This window comes from Phacochoerus africanus, chromosome 4, assembly GCF_016906955.1.
Source record: "Phacochoerus africanus isolate WHEZ1 chromosome 4, ROS_Pafr_v1, whole genome shotgun sequence".
Taxonomy (NCBI): Eukaryota; Metazoa; Chordata; class Mammalia; order Artiodactyla; family Suidae; genus Phacochoerus; species Phacochoerus africanus.
In genome coordinates, this window is record NC_062547.1 from 85,352,463 (window position 1) to 85,367,507 (window position 15,045).

A 15,045-nucleotide genomic window follows, 5' to 3' on the forward strand; every position below is an offset into this window, starting at 1 on the left:
AGGTTAATTTCAACACTTGCCAAAAAAAAAAAAAAAAAAGGAGAATTTGCTTTTATCATTTCTTCTTAGCATTAAGTTCTCTATAGAAACTTTAGCCACGCTAGAGTGTTGAAACCTCTTCAGAGCCTTCAGAGAAGAGCTGACCAGCTGAGACCACCTCTTTATACCTTCACTTTGTCCCATTAACAGATATGTACTTTACTGACTACACTTGGTGACATCTATACAAGTGTTGATGGCACCAACTTGTCTGTATTAAAACTTCCCCTTCATCATTCTCACTGGCATCAACCTCACTGAAGTGCTCCTTACTTCCCTCTTGCACCTTTGCCACAGCCCTTCCACCCCGTGTCAGCATCTCCTAGCTTCCGCACTCCATCCTATAACCTGCAAGAGTCCCCTTCCCTAAACTCCCTTGCATCGTGCAGCTCCCATGCCCTAAAGCTTGAAGAGCGCTCAGATGCTTCTATGATATATCCATCCAGTCCCTTTGCCTGATGTCATTGTCCTCCGTGATCTGATATCAGCTTCCAAGTTCCTACCCTCACCCAACCTTATGCCCCATGCTATTGTCCCTTGTTCTTGCCTGTCCTCCAAGAGCAGACATTCTCCATTCAACTCTTACCCATTTTTCTTTTCTTTCTTTTTTAATTCTCTTACCCATTTTTTCAAGGTCCACCTTAAATCATGCATTCAAACACTGTCATCTTCCTTGACCATTTGGTTTATAGTGATTTTCCTCCCACTTCAAAGTGCATAGGCTATCCACTTATTTGAATCCTAAGTCATACCCTCATACTGACAATTTATAGGTGTAAGGGCTTAATTATCAGGATGCAATACATGGGATCACTGAGATGAACTTGAGCTATCCAATTTGGCAAGTCTGGAATCACAGGAAATTCTTCTATTATATGCCTCTATCTGGGTGAACACTGACTGACAGCCTGCTGTGCCTCAGAGTGTGGCCAATTCACCTTTGAATTACTCTTATAAGAGATGTCTTCTTTTTTTAAGGGAGAAAAAAAACCCCACTCACCCCTCCAACCAGATGAGAATCTAATGCCTCTAGAAAATAAAGAGAGAGGAGCAGGATAGAATCCCCTTGCTCTCCCATGGGAAGACATTCCCTCTGAGTCCAGCAGAGATCTCTTGTGCCTTGTGTTAGACATTTTTCAACATCTGCAATGTCAGCATCACAGGGCAGCTTGTTAGAAATGCAGGTTCGTAGGCCCCAGGCCAGACCAACTGAATTGAGAACTCTGAGGGTGGGGCCCCAGAATTTGAGTTTCAACAAGTTTGAGAACTGCAGCTCCCACGCGAAACAGAAAACATCTGGCCGCTCTGCATCTTTGCAGACTGAGAACCGGTTGGTGTCCCCATGCCACCTTCTCTCCAATGAACTCATCTCATAACCCCACCTCAGATATTTTATTTGGCCAGCCATCTGGTCACCCACACATTCCACATTTGACAAACGGGTGAGGACACGGGTATAGAAGTGTCCCACATTCCTCCAGATCTTATCACTCTGAGGCACAAAGAGAAAAAAAGCTCCAGGTGACTGCATGAAAAAAACAAAACAAACAAAACAAACCCCTTTTAAAATTACCACATGCAGTTTAATTTCCTTAAAAGCATGGCCAGAAAAGGTTTCTGTGGTGTGAGACCCCAGCCAGCAGGGCTGGGCTATAGTTCTGCACTTGGGGGAGGGGAGCAGGCCGAAGGTGAGCAGAGGATGACTGGCAGGCAGTAGCGTTTTGAGTGGTTGCTTGGGGAGTGTTTATCTTGTCCCTCCAGCAAGCACACACTCTCAGTTTCTTGTCATGAAAGGGGAACCCTGTATTTTGTAGACAAGGAGTCAGAAGCAACGTGTGAAGGAAAAAACGAAAAAAGAAAAAAAAAGGTCAAGGCTTAATCTCCCCGGAGGAAAAGGAACCGCACTGTTTGTCCTGTAACTGAGCAACACCCTGGGCAGCTGGGGCTGCCTGGGTCTTCTGCGGTTTTTCTTGCTCTTCTCCGCGGAGGTTCACTTCCACCCTCTAAACTCTCCACAAATGAAAAACCAGGCGGGGCGCCCGCGGCCCCAGCTGCAGGGGATCCCGGCCCAGGGCCCGCGCAGCCCCTTCCTGCAACCCCCGGGCCGGGCAGGGGCGGGTCCAGGAGGCCGGCGCTGCGCCCCGCGCGCGGTAGAGGTCGCTGCGCGGCGGCGCGCGCTCCCAACGCGGTGGATAACGGGGCCGGGCTGGAGGAGAAAGGAAACCTGTCCGGGAGGCGGCGGCGGCGGCGGCAGCGGTGGCAGCCGGGAGCGAGCGAGGGAGGAGAGTTCACTTTTGCTCGGGTGTCAGCGCGCGGCGGCCGCAGCGGGCGCTGACGAGGGAACACCGAGAGAGCGGGGCGCCCAACTCGGGGCGGCCAGCGAGAAGCCGGATACGAGCGCGCCGGCGGGGCGCGGAGCGGCGAGCCTGGCTAGAGAGGGGAGCCGCGGGGGGCGCGCCCCGGGCGGGCCCCCGGAGCCGCGTAGGATGCCCCACGAGGAGCAGGCGTCCCTGCAGAGACCCCGCTATGGCTGTAAGTGCGCTGGGCTCGTCGGGCTGCGCCGGCCTTGGGGAGCCCCCTCCGCAAGGCCGGCGTTGGAGAAGCGGAGGGAACCGGAGGGCAGCGGTTGGGTGGCTTGCAAAGTTAGGAGCTGGAGTTGCAAGGGCTGTTGAGCGGCGTCCTCCCGCTCTCCCCGCAAATTCCTAATCCCCAGCTGGCACCTCAATCCTCTATCCGCACACCCCACGGTGGCTCGAGGCAGCGCTTGGTCTGCTCCCTGGGACACGCCAGGCTGGGGGTTTAGGGGTGTCAGGTGAGGAACCCGCGGAGCTCCCGGCAGGTTGCTGGTTCGGGCCAGGGGGTGGCGTAAGGGACCCGATTCTTCCGACTCTGAAGGGGAGGAAAGTTTGTTTGCAGTGGCTACAGGTGGGCTCCGTAAGTTACGTGCCCGCGCTAGTGGTAAGGTTGGCTTTCCTGGAAGGGCTGGCGTCTCCTCCTACCCGTCTGCCTCTGACTTCACCTGGGCCGCAAGACCTCTTGGGCCCCACAGGTGGGAGCCCTTTCCTGGTGCAGCTGAAAGGGTCACCTCTGGCGCCCCACCCCCTCTCCAACCCTACCACGTCACCCCGCCCCTGACTCTGCCGAGACTGTGTGGCGTGCAGGAGGATTGTGGCGGGGACAGGACGCGGTGCTGGGCTCCTCGGGATCCGGATGCAGCCCGCGTGACTTGAACGAGGTAGTGTCTGTTACCCAGCCAGGGGCTGCCCTCGGAAAGAGGTTGCTTTGGCGGATCGTGAGTGGATAGAGCCAGGTTAGCACCAACCACGTGGCTTCATGTGCAGAGTTCAGAGCTTTACCAAACATTTGCCAGGAAGTATTTCCTTTAAAACAAACAGAAAGTTGGCGCGCTCTCTCAACAGGGTTGGACCTGTCAGTGAACCCATGGCCACGGATGGATCCCAGGTTAATCTTTTGCCCAGGCTGGCCTTGGTGGCAAGGGTAACAAGCTTGGGTTAAGGTGGTGATACTTACTGCAGCGTTTTGTCTTGTGGTTCTGGCTGGTGGTGAGGGACACCGGCGTGCCTAATAAAGGGGAGTAGTCAGCTTGTGCACCCTCTTTCTCCCCGCCAATCTTGGAATGGACCCAATCAGAGATGGGAAGTTAGTTTTCCCCTGTGACCTTTACTGTGTCAGGCAGTGAGGCTGCCTGGGGAGTCAGCAGGAGCCTCTCCTCTAGGGAAATGCATTTAACAGTTAATCCAGCCCAGCTCTTTGCAGCCTTAGTTTGCCTGTTGCTAAACCACCGACAGCAGAGCTTCTTGGGTTGGGATGTGTTCATCCAGAATGGTGTCAAGCGTCCTTGGGTTGGTGAATGTCCTTTACGTGTCAAGTTCCCAGAATATATGGTAGCTTCACTGTGTCAGGTTATACGATGGCCACAAAGTGTGGAACCTAGGTGAGTATGCCTAACAAAACGGGTTTTGGTAGCACATTTTAAACCATGATCTGTTCAGTGTGTAGTTGCTCACTGGTTCACTGTGCTGGGCAAAGTTGGAGTGAATGCAATGCACTGATGCAGAATTTCCATCCGTCTCTGCATGGGCTTCTGTGACGGTGCTCAATTTTCATGGAACGCACCTTTGGTTTTCGAGTGCTCTAGGAGCAGCACTCAAGGAGGTTCAGGTCCGGCAAACAGGAAGCGCACTCCACGTGGCCATTTTCTTTGGAAATAATCACCCAGCTTTTCTTAGGAGTCTTGCGTAATGGGGGTGTGCCCTCTTGTAGGAATCAGTCCCATTTACCCTTTCCGAGTTCATCAAGTGCTATGTTGGTCACTCAACATAGGGAAAAAATGGGCAATATTTGCCAACTTCCAGACTTGATGGCCACCCTGAAATATTGAGGCTTTAATACAATAACCTGTTAGGTCTTTACAATTAACATTTCTATGACTTTTTTTTTTTTTTTGGTCATTTTAGCATGTGAGGCATATGGGAGGTTCCCAGGCTAGGGGTCTAATCAGAGCCATAGCTGCCAGCCTACACCATAGCTTAGGGCAACGCCGGATCCTTAACCCACTGAGCAAAGCCAGGGATTGAACCTGTGTCCTCATGGGTACTAGTCAGATTCATTTCCGCTGAGCCACAATGGGAACTCTCATTTCTATGACTTTGATACCAGGTTCATGGATGGTGTATGTTCATAGTGTATTTTAAAAAAAATCTAGCGGCATGGGCTTTAGTGCTCATAGATACTACCTAACATTGACTATTCCTGCAAAAATGGGCGGTGTGATGTATTAGAATATATAACTTCTGATGGGTGTTGGTTTTCTGAATCTTGTGTCAACATGAGATCGAAAGTAGTGCTTTGAGCTCTTCACAAGAAGGCCAGGGAAAGGGAACGCAGGATTGTACTTGCTCTGTTGCATCATGGGCTGTGCTTTTTCTTGTTTGTGGCTTTGGTAAGTATAGGTTCAGTAAAACCTCAAACTATACCAAGCAGGCTTTATCCCTGACATTTAAAAATAAGCAAAGTCCTGATACATCCCCTATACATTGTTGTCATTTCAGTTCTAGGGGCCCACATCCTGAGTAAAACGTATTCGCTGGGCTTGTAAAACAACTTTTTGGTACTTTGCTTTAGAGCCGTCTTACTTGCTTGAGGTCTGGTCGATTGTTCTGTCATCTCTTCTCCCCTTGCGTTGTCATGTATTTCAGTAATTCTTGTACAGAGCAAATTAACTCAGGCTGTGAAGGTGTCTCTCCTTTGCACGGAGCTGAGTGTTTGTCAAATGCCACATAGCAAGTTGCCCTTGAGGGATTTCTCAATGAGTTCTCCATGAAGGCTCCCTTCTCAGATTTCTGATGTGAGAGATTGTCGCGTCTCCCTGACTTGCACACTGGAGTGCTGAATTAAAATTAAATAGACCATTTCTATTTGATCCTTGCTTCTCCCACGTTGGCCATATCCTCCAGCAACCCATGAAGTTATTTTGTGAGATGTTACTACAGAACAAAGCTGACAGGTTAGCTCACTAAAGCAATGCTATAGAGATGTGGAAAAAGGAAAAGGGTGAAGCTGCTCTTCTCACTTAGACATGAGTAGAGTATTATATGCAAGGTATCTTTCTACAATCAAAAATAAATTTAAGAGTTTCCGTCATGGCACGGCTGGGGTGAATCCGACTGGGAACCATGACGTTGCAGGTTCGATCCCTGGCCACCCTCAGTGGGTTGAGGATCCGGTGTTGCCATGAGCTGTGGCGTAGGTTGCAGACATGGCTCGGATCTGGCATTGCTGTGGCTGTGGTGTAGGGGGGCAGCTATGGCTTTGATTGGATCCCTAGCCTGGGAATCGTCATATGCTGAGGGTGCAGCCCTAAAAAGATAAATAAATAAATAAATAAATTTATCCTGCCGTATAGCACAGGGAATTATATCCAATCACTTGTGATAGAACATAATAATGTGAGGAAAAGAATGTATGTATATGTGTGACTGGGTCACTTTTCTGTATAGCAGACATTGACAGAACATTATCAATCAACTAATAACAAATTTAAAAAATAAACTAAATTTAAATGAAATTTATGCTTAGGTATGAGTTGCCAGGAACTTTTGTGCCGTTGTAACGAAGTGTGGTGTATTTGCCAAAGGAATTCTGAAAACACATTGCTGTCATGATCTGTCTAAAGTTTTGTTCCAGTTACTTGAGAGTTAAAAAGACCAGCGCTAGCAGAGAGGGGCTTTGCGACTAGACCTAGGTGATTTCACTCATCTCATCTCGGTGGATCCAGTCAACGTTTAAGTGCCTCTGCGGGGTCAGTAATCAGTGTGTCTGTGGCAGGAACGGTGGTTTGCTACTCTCTGCAAAGCTTTCCTTTCATGAGGATTGTTGTAAGGGATCCATGCTAACACTGCTTCTCTTAAGACGGCTGACATAAACCCCGCATGGCTGTGGGTGGAGCGGGGGGGAAGGTTCTGGCTGATGCTGTGCGCTTTTGACCGATGCTCTTTTGCCTTTTCTAGGGTTGCCTTTTCTAGGGCCACTCCTGCGGCATATGGAGATTCCCAGGCTAGGGGTCGAATCGGAGCTGTAGCCACTGGCCTACGCCAAAGCCACAGCAATGCGGGATCCGAGCCGCGTCTGCAACCTACACCACAGCTGAATTGTTAACCCACTGAGCAAGGCCAGGGATCGAACCTGCAACCTCATGGTTCCTAGTCAGATTCGTTAACCACTGTGCCACGACAGGAACTCCTGACCGATGCTGTTGTCTGAATGGTGAGATTCCCACATCACCTGGGAATGACCTATTGGGGTGATCAGCACAACTACACCTCTCACCCCTTCCCCAGTACCAGACACTTCAGTTCTGAACTCGTTCAGCTCGGGTATGTAAGTCAGGATGGGCAACCTGGCTCTAAAGGTCTATCTGCCAGTGCTTTCCTTTGAAGGCAGAGGGCTGCAGGCAGCGTGGCCTTGCCATGCTGTCTGAAATAGACAAAAAGTCAAGACCCTCCTTTCTGCGCTAATGTTTTGCTTGAGCTTTTCAAAGGGATCTTTCAGGTCAACAGCTCAAGTGTTCTGTTAGGCTTTTAACTTGAATGACATATGACTTGTTGGGGAGAGTTTAAGCGTCTAGTACCAAGCTTGTTGCAGAACTTCATGTTGTTGAGGTTTTGGCAAATCCCCTTTTCTCTAGGGAACCATGGGTTTGCTTTTGCCCCTCACTTCCCCATTCTGTAAGCTTTCTAACACTTCATTATATTTAAAAGGATAGGCTATAGGGAGTTCCCTGGTGCTCTAGTGAACTCAGCACTTTAACCTCTGCGGCCTGGATTCGACTCCTGGTCTAGGAACAGAGATCCCATATCAAACTGCCAACCACACGGAGTGACAAAAAAAAAAAAAAAAAAAAACAAAAACAAAAACCAGTAACAACAGCCAAAGGCTAGTATACAAGCAGATCTAATGCTTGCCATATCTTCATGGTACCAAACATGAGAAACAAAGGCTACTCAGCTTCCCATCTGCTAGGTAAGTGCTACAGGGCAGGCACTTCAGTGTGGGGTGTGGAATTTTAGTTGGTGAATTTACCAAGTACTGGGAGGGTTTTAGGTGCCATTCTTATCATCTGTTCATGGCTTCCGAAAGGGCCAGTGGTTTTCCCTTGTCACACAGAAGCTCAAAGCCAGGATGTCTTAAAACCACACAGTTAGTTGGTAACGGGGGGGTGGAAGCCACGGCTCTCAGATCCTGAAGCAGTTTCACATAGGCTGTTGGCATTTTGCCTCCACTGATCCATCAGAGGGGGTTTCTCCCCGCCTTTCTGCCTGTTTCAGGGGTTTGTCATGATATTATCAAACAGCAGAACCTGCAGCCATTTGGATAGGGTGCTGTTTTAAAAGTACACGAGTGGGGAGTTCCCACTGTGGCTCAGTGGGTTAAGAACCTGACTAGTATCCATGAGGATGCAAGTTTGATCCCTGGCCTTGCTCAGTGGGTTAAGGATCCGGTATTGCCACAAGCCTCAGTGTAGGTCACAGGTGTGGCTCAGATCTGGTGTTACTCTGACTGTAGCCCCGCAGCTGCAGCTCTGATTAGACCCCTAGCCCAGGAGTTTCCATGTGAAGCAGGTAGGCCATAAAAAGAAAAAAAAAAAAATGCACGGGTGGTATTCTCAAGAGCTGATTTTGCTTTTTTGACCCCCAAGGAAAAACATTGAAGAATATGTGGGCTTTTTATAGAGTGTATCCAGGCTTCATCAAAACCTTTTATGTACATGGAAAGACATCCCATATTGCTGTGAGGCCCTGAAATGAAAGAAAGGCTTTTCCATAATACAGCAGCGCGCTCAAATGATTCCAAATAGGATGATTTATAAAACACACTTTATTACGTATACTGGCTAAGCCTTAAAGTTTGGGGTTGATGGGAATTCAGACAGGAGTGTGTAGTGGGTTGGCTGACCAGGGAGCTGATGCTTTTTCACTTTACTCTTCCCTTTTATTTTTCTCCCTTGAAAGGCAGAATGGTGTCAGTGAGGTGGCAGAAGCTTTGGTGTTGAGTAGATGTGGGTTTAAATCCTGACTTGGCCATTAAATGCCCGAATTGGCTTGGCGTTTTCTCCTATAACTTGAGGAGTGGTGCTTATGTTCTTGTAACAGTGGCCAGTGTGGTTCCTGGGACATGTTGGTAAACACATTATAGGAATTTCAATTAATTGAGCACCTAACATGTGCAGCACCCTTGTGGATGAAGGAAGAATGACTAAGATGGTTACAGCTTATAAGAGAGTCTCAGAGTTCCCTGGTGGCCTAGTGGTTAAGAACCTGGCACTTTCCTGCTGTGGGAACAGGTTTGATCCCTGGCCCGGGAATTTACACATGGTGTGAATATGGCCAAGAAAAAGAATCTGGAAGATGAAGAATATCGCTTATAGTTCTATTAATGCGCTTTCAGATTCTGTGGAAGTGAAGACACACTAGTGATGGGTTCGGATTTGGAGAGGAAAGTGGGAAGGTTGTGACCATGACCCTGAGGGAGGTCAGAGGAAAACCCAAAAGGCATTCCAGTGTATTGTTGTGTGGCTGTTTTGGTGCAGTTGATGCCTGGGATGTCTGAATAGGTGCCTTGGAGGGAGGGTGTAGCCAGAGGAGAATTCATCATGGAATTCTGTATTTGTAGGCAACAAAATGCCTTTAGAGCTGTCTTGAGGAGGGTGGTATAATCTAGTTTCTTTCGAAAGTATCTTGCTCTTTCAGAGGGCCCCTCTCCTTTTTTTAAACTTTTCTTTAGATTTTATCTCAAGTGGCCCATTGAGGTGGGGGATGGTGGGAACAGTGGGTGTGGTTGGAATGTGTGGGGCGGGAAACAGCAGGACAGTGGGTAAGATGTGTGTGTGTGTGTGTGTGTGTGTGTGTGTGTGTGTGTGTGTGTGTGTGTGTGTTGCCCTCTGCTGCTCAGAGGCCCCTTCCCCACACTTCTAGGTTGGGAAGCTTTTTTTAGGGTTGCACTTGGGGCATATAGAAGTTCCCAGGCTAGGGGTCCAATCGGAGCCACAGCCACACCAATGCAGGATCAGAGCCGCATCTGTGACCTACACCACAGCTCACAGCCACACCGGATCCTTAACCCACTGAGCAAGGCCAGGGATCGAAACCACGTCCTCATGGATTCTAGTCAGGTTCGTTGTGCTGAGCCACAACGGAACTCCTGGGGAGCTATTTTTAATGGGCAGGTTTGTCAGATAGTTTTGCTGAGGATAACAAGAAAGGCTAGAAGGCTAGAAGGAAGTCATGCTTAGGCTTCTGGAACTGGTGGCATCCGAGGAAAACAAAGAGAGGTAGGTCTGGACCCTCCCTGGAGCCTCCCACATTCCAGCCAGGGGGATGGGCAACTAACTCTGAGCCATTTCAGAAGGTAAATTCTCTGAGAGCAGGTAAGAAAAAAAAAGTGTAGTTACAGCAGGACAAAGATCCTGATAACTGAGTCATCCTGGGGAGAGGGTAGGATTTCTTCTACCTCTTTTTTCCTCATACTCTCCATTCCTTAATGGCTATTTTTCCTCCTCACATGTCGCTGGAGATTTACTGCATTCACATGACAGACATCCCTGTTTTGTTGAAAGTGGCTAATGCCTGTGCTTCCAGTTCCTGAGCGGCCCTTGGATGGGACCCCGCTCCCACTGGACTCTCCCCTTATTTTTACAGTCACGGGCTGTGCTCAGCCCTTCTTGCCGAGGTCACGAGGGGCGCTGACAGCTGTTTCTCCAGTCATTATAGTGGTTTTTCCAGAGCATCAAGGGCCACAGAGCATTACCTGAGGACTTGGTGGAAAGGCAGATTCCTTGCTCTGCCCAATTCTTCTGAATCAGAAACTTGGGGGTCGGGGTGTGTTTCTACAAGCCCTCCAGGGACTTGTGATGCATACCCTAGTGCAAGCAGAAAAAGACGTTCCGGGAGTTCCCGTCGTGGCTCAGTGGTTAACCTGACTAGTATCCATGAGGATGAGGGTTCGATCCCTGACCTCGCTCCATGGGTTAAGGATCCGTTGGTGCCATGAGCTGTGGTTTAGGTGACAGACGTGGCTTGGATCCTGTGTTTCTATGACTGTAGTGTAGACTGCCAGCTGCAGCTCCAGTTGGACCCCTAGCCTGGGAACCTCCATATGCTGTGGGTATAGTCCTAAAAAGACCAAAAACAAAAAAAACAAAACAAAAAACCATGTTCTGAATACGCGATTACCTGCTCCATGGTGATTGCAGTTTTTTTCAAATAAGTGAAAACACATGAGCATGTTACCGAATGCTTTATTTACACTATTCCTTATGTGCTTGATTGGAGCGCACACATGTGCCTCATGCAAATCCCAGCATTGATTTTGGTACAGTTTTGTGTTTATTTTATAGGATTGGTTATGATATGGCTTTAAGGCTGCTTTTCTCCCTTCTGGGAAAGAAATATGATTTAGAAGATAAAGTCCCACTTCTCCACTAAGGACTAAGTGATGTCAACTCCCCACGGACTTGTAGGGGGAGGTGGTGCTCTTGGGAGCCAATGGGAAGGCTAAAGGCGCTGGGGAACCTGTCTGTGTGATAGGGAAGGTTCCAGTCTCGGTCACTCTGGACTCTAATCCTTACCTGGACACCAGGGGTTGAAAGATGTCTTCTTCCTGCACGCCCCCGCCCCCCAACCCCCAGGACAGCTTAAGTGCCTTTCATTCATGCAGTTTTGAGAACGGTTGAATATGTTAGCAGAGATATCATTTGATAGGAGTAAGCGCATCCAGCTCATCCCCATATTACGAGAAAGGACAGATCTATTTGTTTTGCTTTGATGAAATTTTTTTGGCTGAGATCCCCAAAGAGGACAACTTTTAACTGTTCTCCTTTCTCTGTTACCGCTGAATCTCAGAAGACATTTTTATATCATTTTTTACAAATGAAGGCAGGTTAGTTCCTGATAATGTTGTCTCACATCTTTTACGTTGTTGCCTGGATGAATTCAGTCTGTGGATGCTGGTGGATGCAGTTCCTTACTCATCTCCATGTAAATGGGCTTAATTTGTATGTGGCTGAAGCAACATCTGTTTGAAATACTTAGGTATTGCTTAGGTTTAGGACCTAGCTAGTAACCTGGAACCTTGGTACAACTTAGAAGACACCCAATAAATATTTGTCGTTATTAGAGGTTTTGCATGATACTGTTTGTTAATCTCAAGAGTTTGACGGCCAGATAAGTGTTTAACGTTGAGCTGAGTTTTCCTTTCAGCCTCTGTGGAACCTATGTAAGTGATTTTAATTTCTTGGTGCCTCCGTTTCTCTGCTGTAAAGGGCAGATGGGAATGTGCATGCTCAGAGGGTGAACTGACTCAGTGCACATGCAGAATGTGTCTCCATAGAGCCCCTTCTTGAATGATGGAGAAGGGGTGGCAGTAGTATTGCCCTTATCACTGCTGCCACTTGCCTCTCTCCCCCCAGGTCCTCGCTTTTTTCTCACTTTAACAGAAAGTGGATTTAAAATCTTGTTCCCGTACACATTTTTTTTTTTAAAAATTGGTATTCAACTGACATAAACATCCCATGCTTTCTTGAACACATAGACTCATGGGAAAATAATGACTATATGGAAGTGGAGTCAGTCTGTCAATTTGGGTGGAAATCAGATTCATTCTTTTGCATGTGTACTTAAAACAATGAACATTTTATTGCTGACTGTTAAAAAAATAATGTTTTGAGGCAGAAGACTAACTCAGGCAGGCTGTGCAGGCTTCCATGCATTCTTTGATGTGGCCACTGATTAACATTTGTGGCTTAAGCGCTCCAGGGAGTAACATCCCCACAGGCCTTGTTTACTATAGGGAGGGTCCCTATACCCAGATGGACATGAATCCCTAACCCCCTGTGACTCAGTTTACGGGAAGAGAAGGGCAAAGAAACCATGAGACTTAAGGGACATTTCCACCCCTAAGATCCTACTGGACAAGGACTGATATAGATAATTGGGCAAGGCCAATGGGAGACAACCACATCTTTCTGGACCCCACGTTGGCACCCCCCCATCTTTAAGGGATTAGAAACCCCTATAGGACAATGGTGGTGGTGGTGGTGGGGCTCTTCTTCTGCCTCCCAGCAACCCTGGGAGGTATTTGCTTTCCTGTAATAAAGACTTTGCTTGTTTGCTGCCTGTGTGTTGGTGAAGTTCATTCTTCAGCTGCGTGAACAAGAACCCAGATTCCAGTAACATCTTTCCGGCATCAGTTTGATGGTGGGTTGGATTTCTGCGCTGCATTTTTTTTTTTTTTTTTTGTCATCTTAAAAGGGGTTGTGGGAATTCCCAATGTGGCTCAGCAGGTTAAGAACCTGATGCTGTCTCTGTGAGGATGTGGGTTTGATCCCTGGCCTCCCTGGTTAAGGAGCCAATGTTTCCACATGCTGCGGTATAGATTGTAGATGAGGCTCAGATCTGGTGTGGCTGTGGCTGTGGCATAGGCTAGCAACTACAGCTCTAATTCAACCCCTAGCGGGAGAACTTCTGTATGCCACAAGTGTGGCCCTAAAAAGCAAAAAAAAAAAAAAAAAAAAAGGGTTGTGCCGGAGTTCTCTTATGGTGCAGCAAGTTAAGGATCCGGCATTGTCACTGCTGTGGTGCAGGTTTGATCCCTAGCCAGGGAACTTGTGCATGCTATAGGTGCAGCCAGAAAGAAAAAAAAAACAAAAACAAAAAAACAAAGTGGTTGTGGAGTTGTCACCGGCATACCTGAGTGGCTGAACTGCCACTCTGTGGTTACTAAGCAGCTTGTTGTCTCATTCACGGTTAAGTTGATCACTGCTGTTGCTGCTGGTTTGAAGCCCAAGGGCTCATGACACTATTGAGATGGGAAAGAACTACTTGAAATAAGCGTTAGTCTTTGTGCCTGGTTCGAATTTTGGAGTGTGTCTTGGATGCTAGGGTCCTCCAGCCTCTGGTCAACCTCGTGGTATGGGGCTTGAGAAGGAGGGTTAGGAAGCAGAGAACATCTGCTGGGTGCATTCGACGTCCCTCAGACCTTACTGCCTCTAGAAAGAGTGAGACTAGGTTCATGGGCCAGGGAAGCTCAACTTACAGGAATAACTGGGATGTTGGAGGCTTGGAAATAAACAGTCTCAGCTGCTTCTCATGTCCCCACATTCAGGTTATTCATTCATCCTGCCTCCCCACTTTCTGCTGGGCTTTTTTAATTCCAGCAAGTTTCATTAAAAATTTTTTTTATTATAATTGATGATTTACAGTGTTCTGTCACTTTCTTCTCTACAGCAAAGTGACCCAGTCACACATTTAAACATTGCTTTTCTCATATTATCTTCTGTTGTGTTCTATCATAAGTCCTATATAGCAGGACCTCATTGCTTATCCATCCTAAATGTAAGGGTGTCTACCAACCTCAAACTCACAGGCCATCCATTCCTCCCTGCCTCCCCCACCACCCTGGTAACCTCAAATCTGTTCTCCATGTCTGTGAGTCTGTTTCTGTTCTGTAGATAAGTTAATTTGTGCCATATTTTAGATTCCACACATAAGTGATATCATATGGTATTTGTCTTTCTCTTTCTGGCTTACCTCACTTAGTATGAGAATCTCTAGTTGGATCCATGTTGCTGCAAATGGCATTAATTTTTTCTTGTTTATGGCTGAGTAGTATTCCATTGTGTATATATACCACATCTTCTTAATCCATTCATCTGTCAATGGGCATTTGGGTTGTTTCCCTGTCTTGGCTATTGTGAAAAGTGCCAATTCCAGCAAGTTTCATACAAATGTTTCCCCTCACCTCTCTACTCCTCACCTCCCCCAAAAGGCATCATTGGAATCAGCCACACTCGGTGCCCACCTGGGTCCTTGGGTATGTCTGTCACTTTCCCATTCTTTGCCTGGCCCTGGGCTGACCAGGCAGGCTTCGCAGGGCTGGGGCAAGGATCCTGGCAAGATGTCTGTCACATGGTCAGCCTCATGGAATATGAGTTCTCATTCACCCACCCTCTAAACCCCGCTCTTCAGTATCAGATTGAGAAAGGTGGTTTCCCAAGGCCTTGCCCAGATTGAACTGTTAGAAAGTTTTCCCTGAAAATGGTCATTACACAGCTAATTCAATTAGATTCTCCTTTTCATTCTATATTTACTAATGAGTTTTAATTTCCAAAGGAATAAATATTCATTTAAAGAGAATAAATATTCATATAAAGAGAGCACCCCCTGTCCGTGGGAACCAGGGACACAGGAGTCCTTTCCTTGGTTTGGCCCTGACTCTGGGGACAGTTTCAGAGTGTCTTCCTCAGTTCTCTGATAGAATGTTTGCTTCTGTCAGTGTGAATTGATCAACAGTTGGGAGGATGGTGCTTTCATATTACTCTTCAAAGTAGGTTCTGGGCGTATCTTTTCCACATTGGATTAGGTGAGTTCTGAGAAAGAAATGGAACTTAGACTGTGCTTCCATGTGGTAGTTTTGAAATCTCTGAAAATG

General features: G+C 47.5%; 1 protein-coding gene across 1 annotated transcript in view; it reads left to right on the plus strand.

The window, feature by feature from the left end:
* The first annotated feature begins 2,231 nt into the window (after positions 1 to 2,231).
* Positions 2,232 to 15,045, plus strand: part of IQGAP2 (IQ motif containing GTPase activating protein 2) — a 338,102-nt gene continuing 325,288 nt past the window's right edge. Inside the window, 1 exon segment of the mRNA XM_047778139.1 lies at positions 2,232 to 2,571. Within this exon segment, the coding sequence (XP_047634095.1) occupies positions 2,526 to 2,571 (46 nt within the window). The 5' untranslated portion in view covers positions 2,232 to 2,525.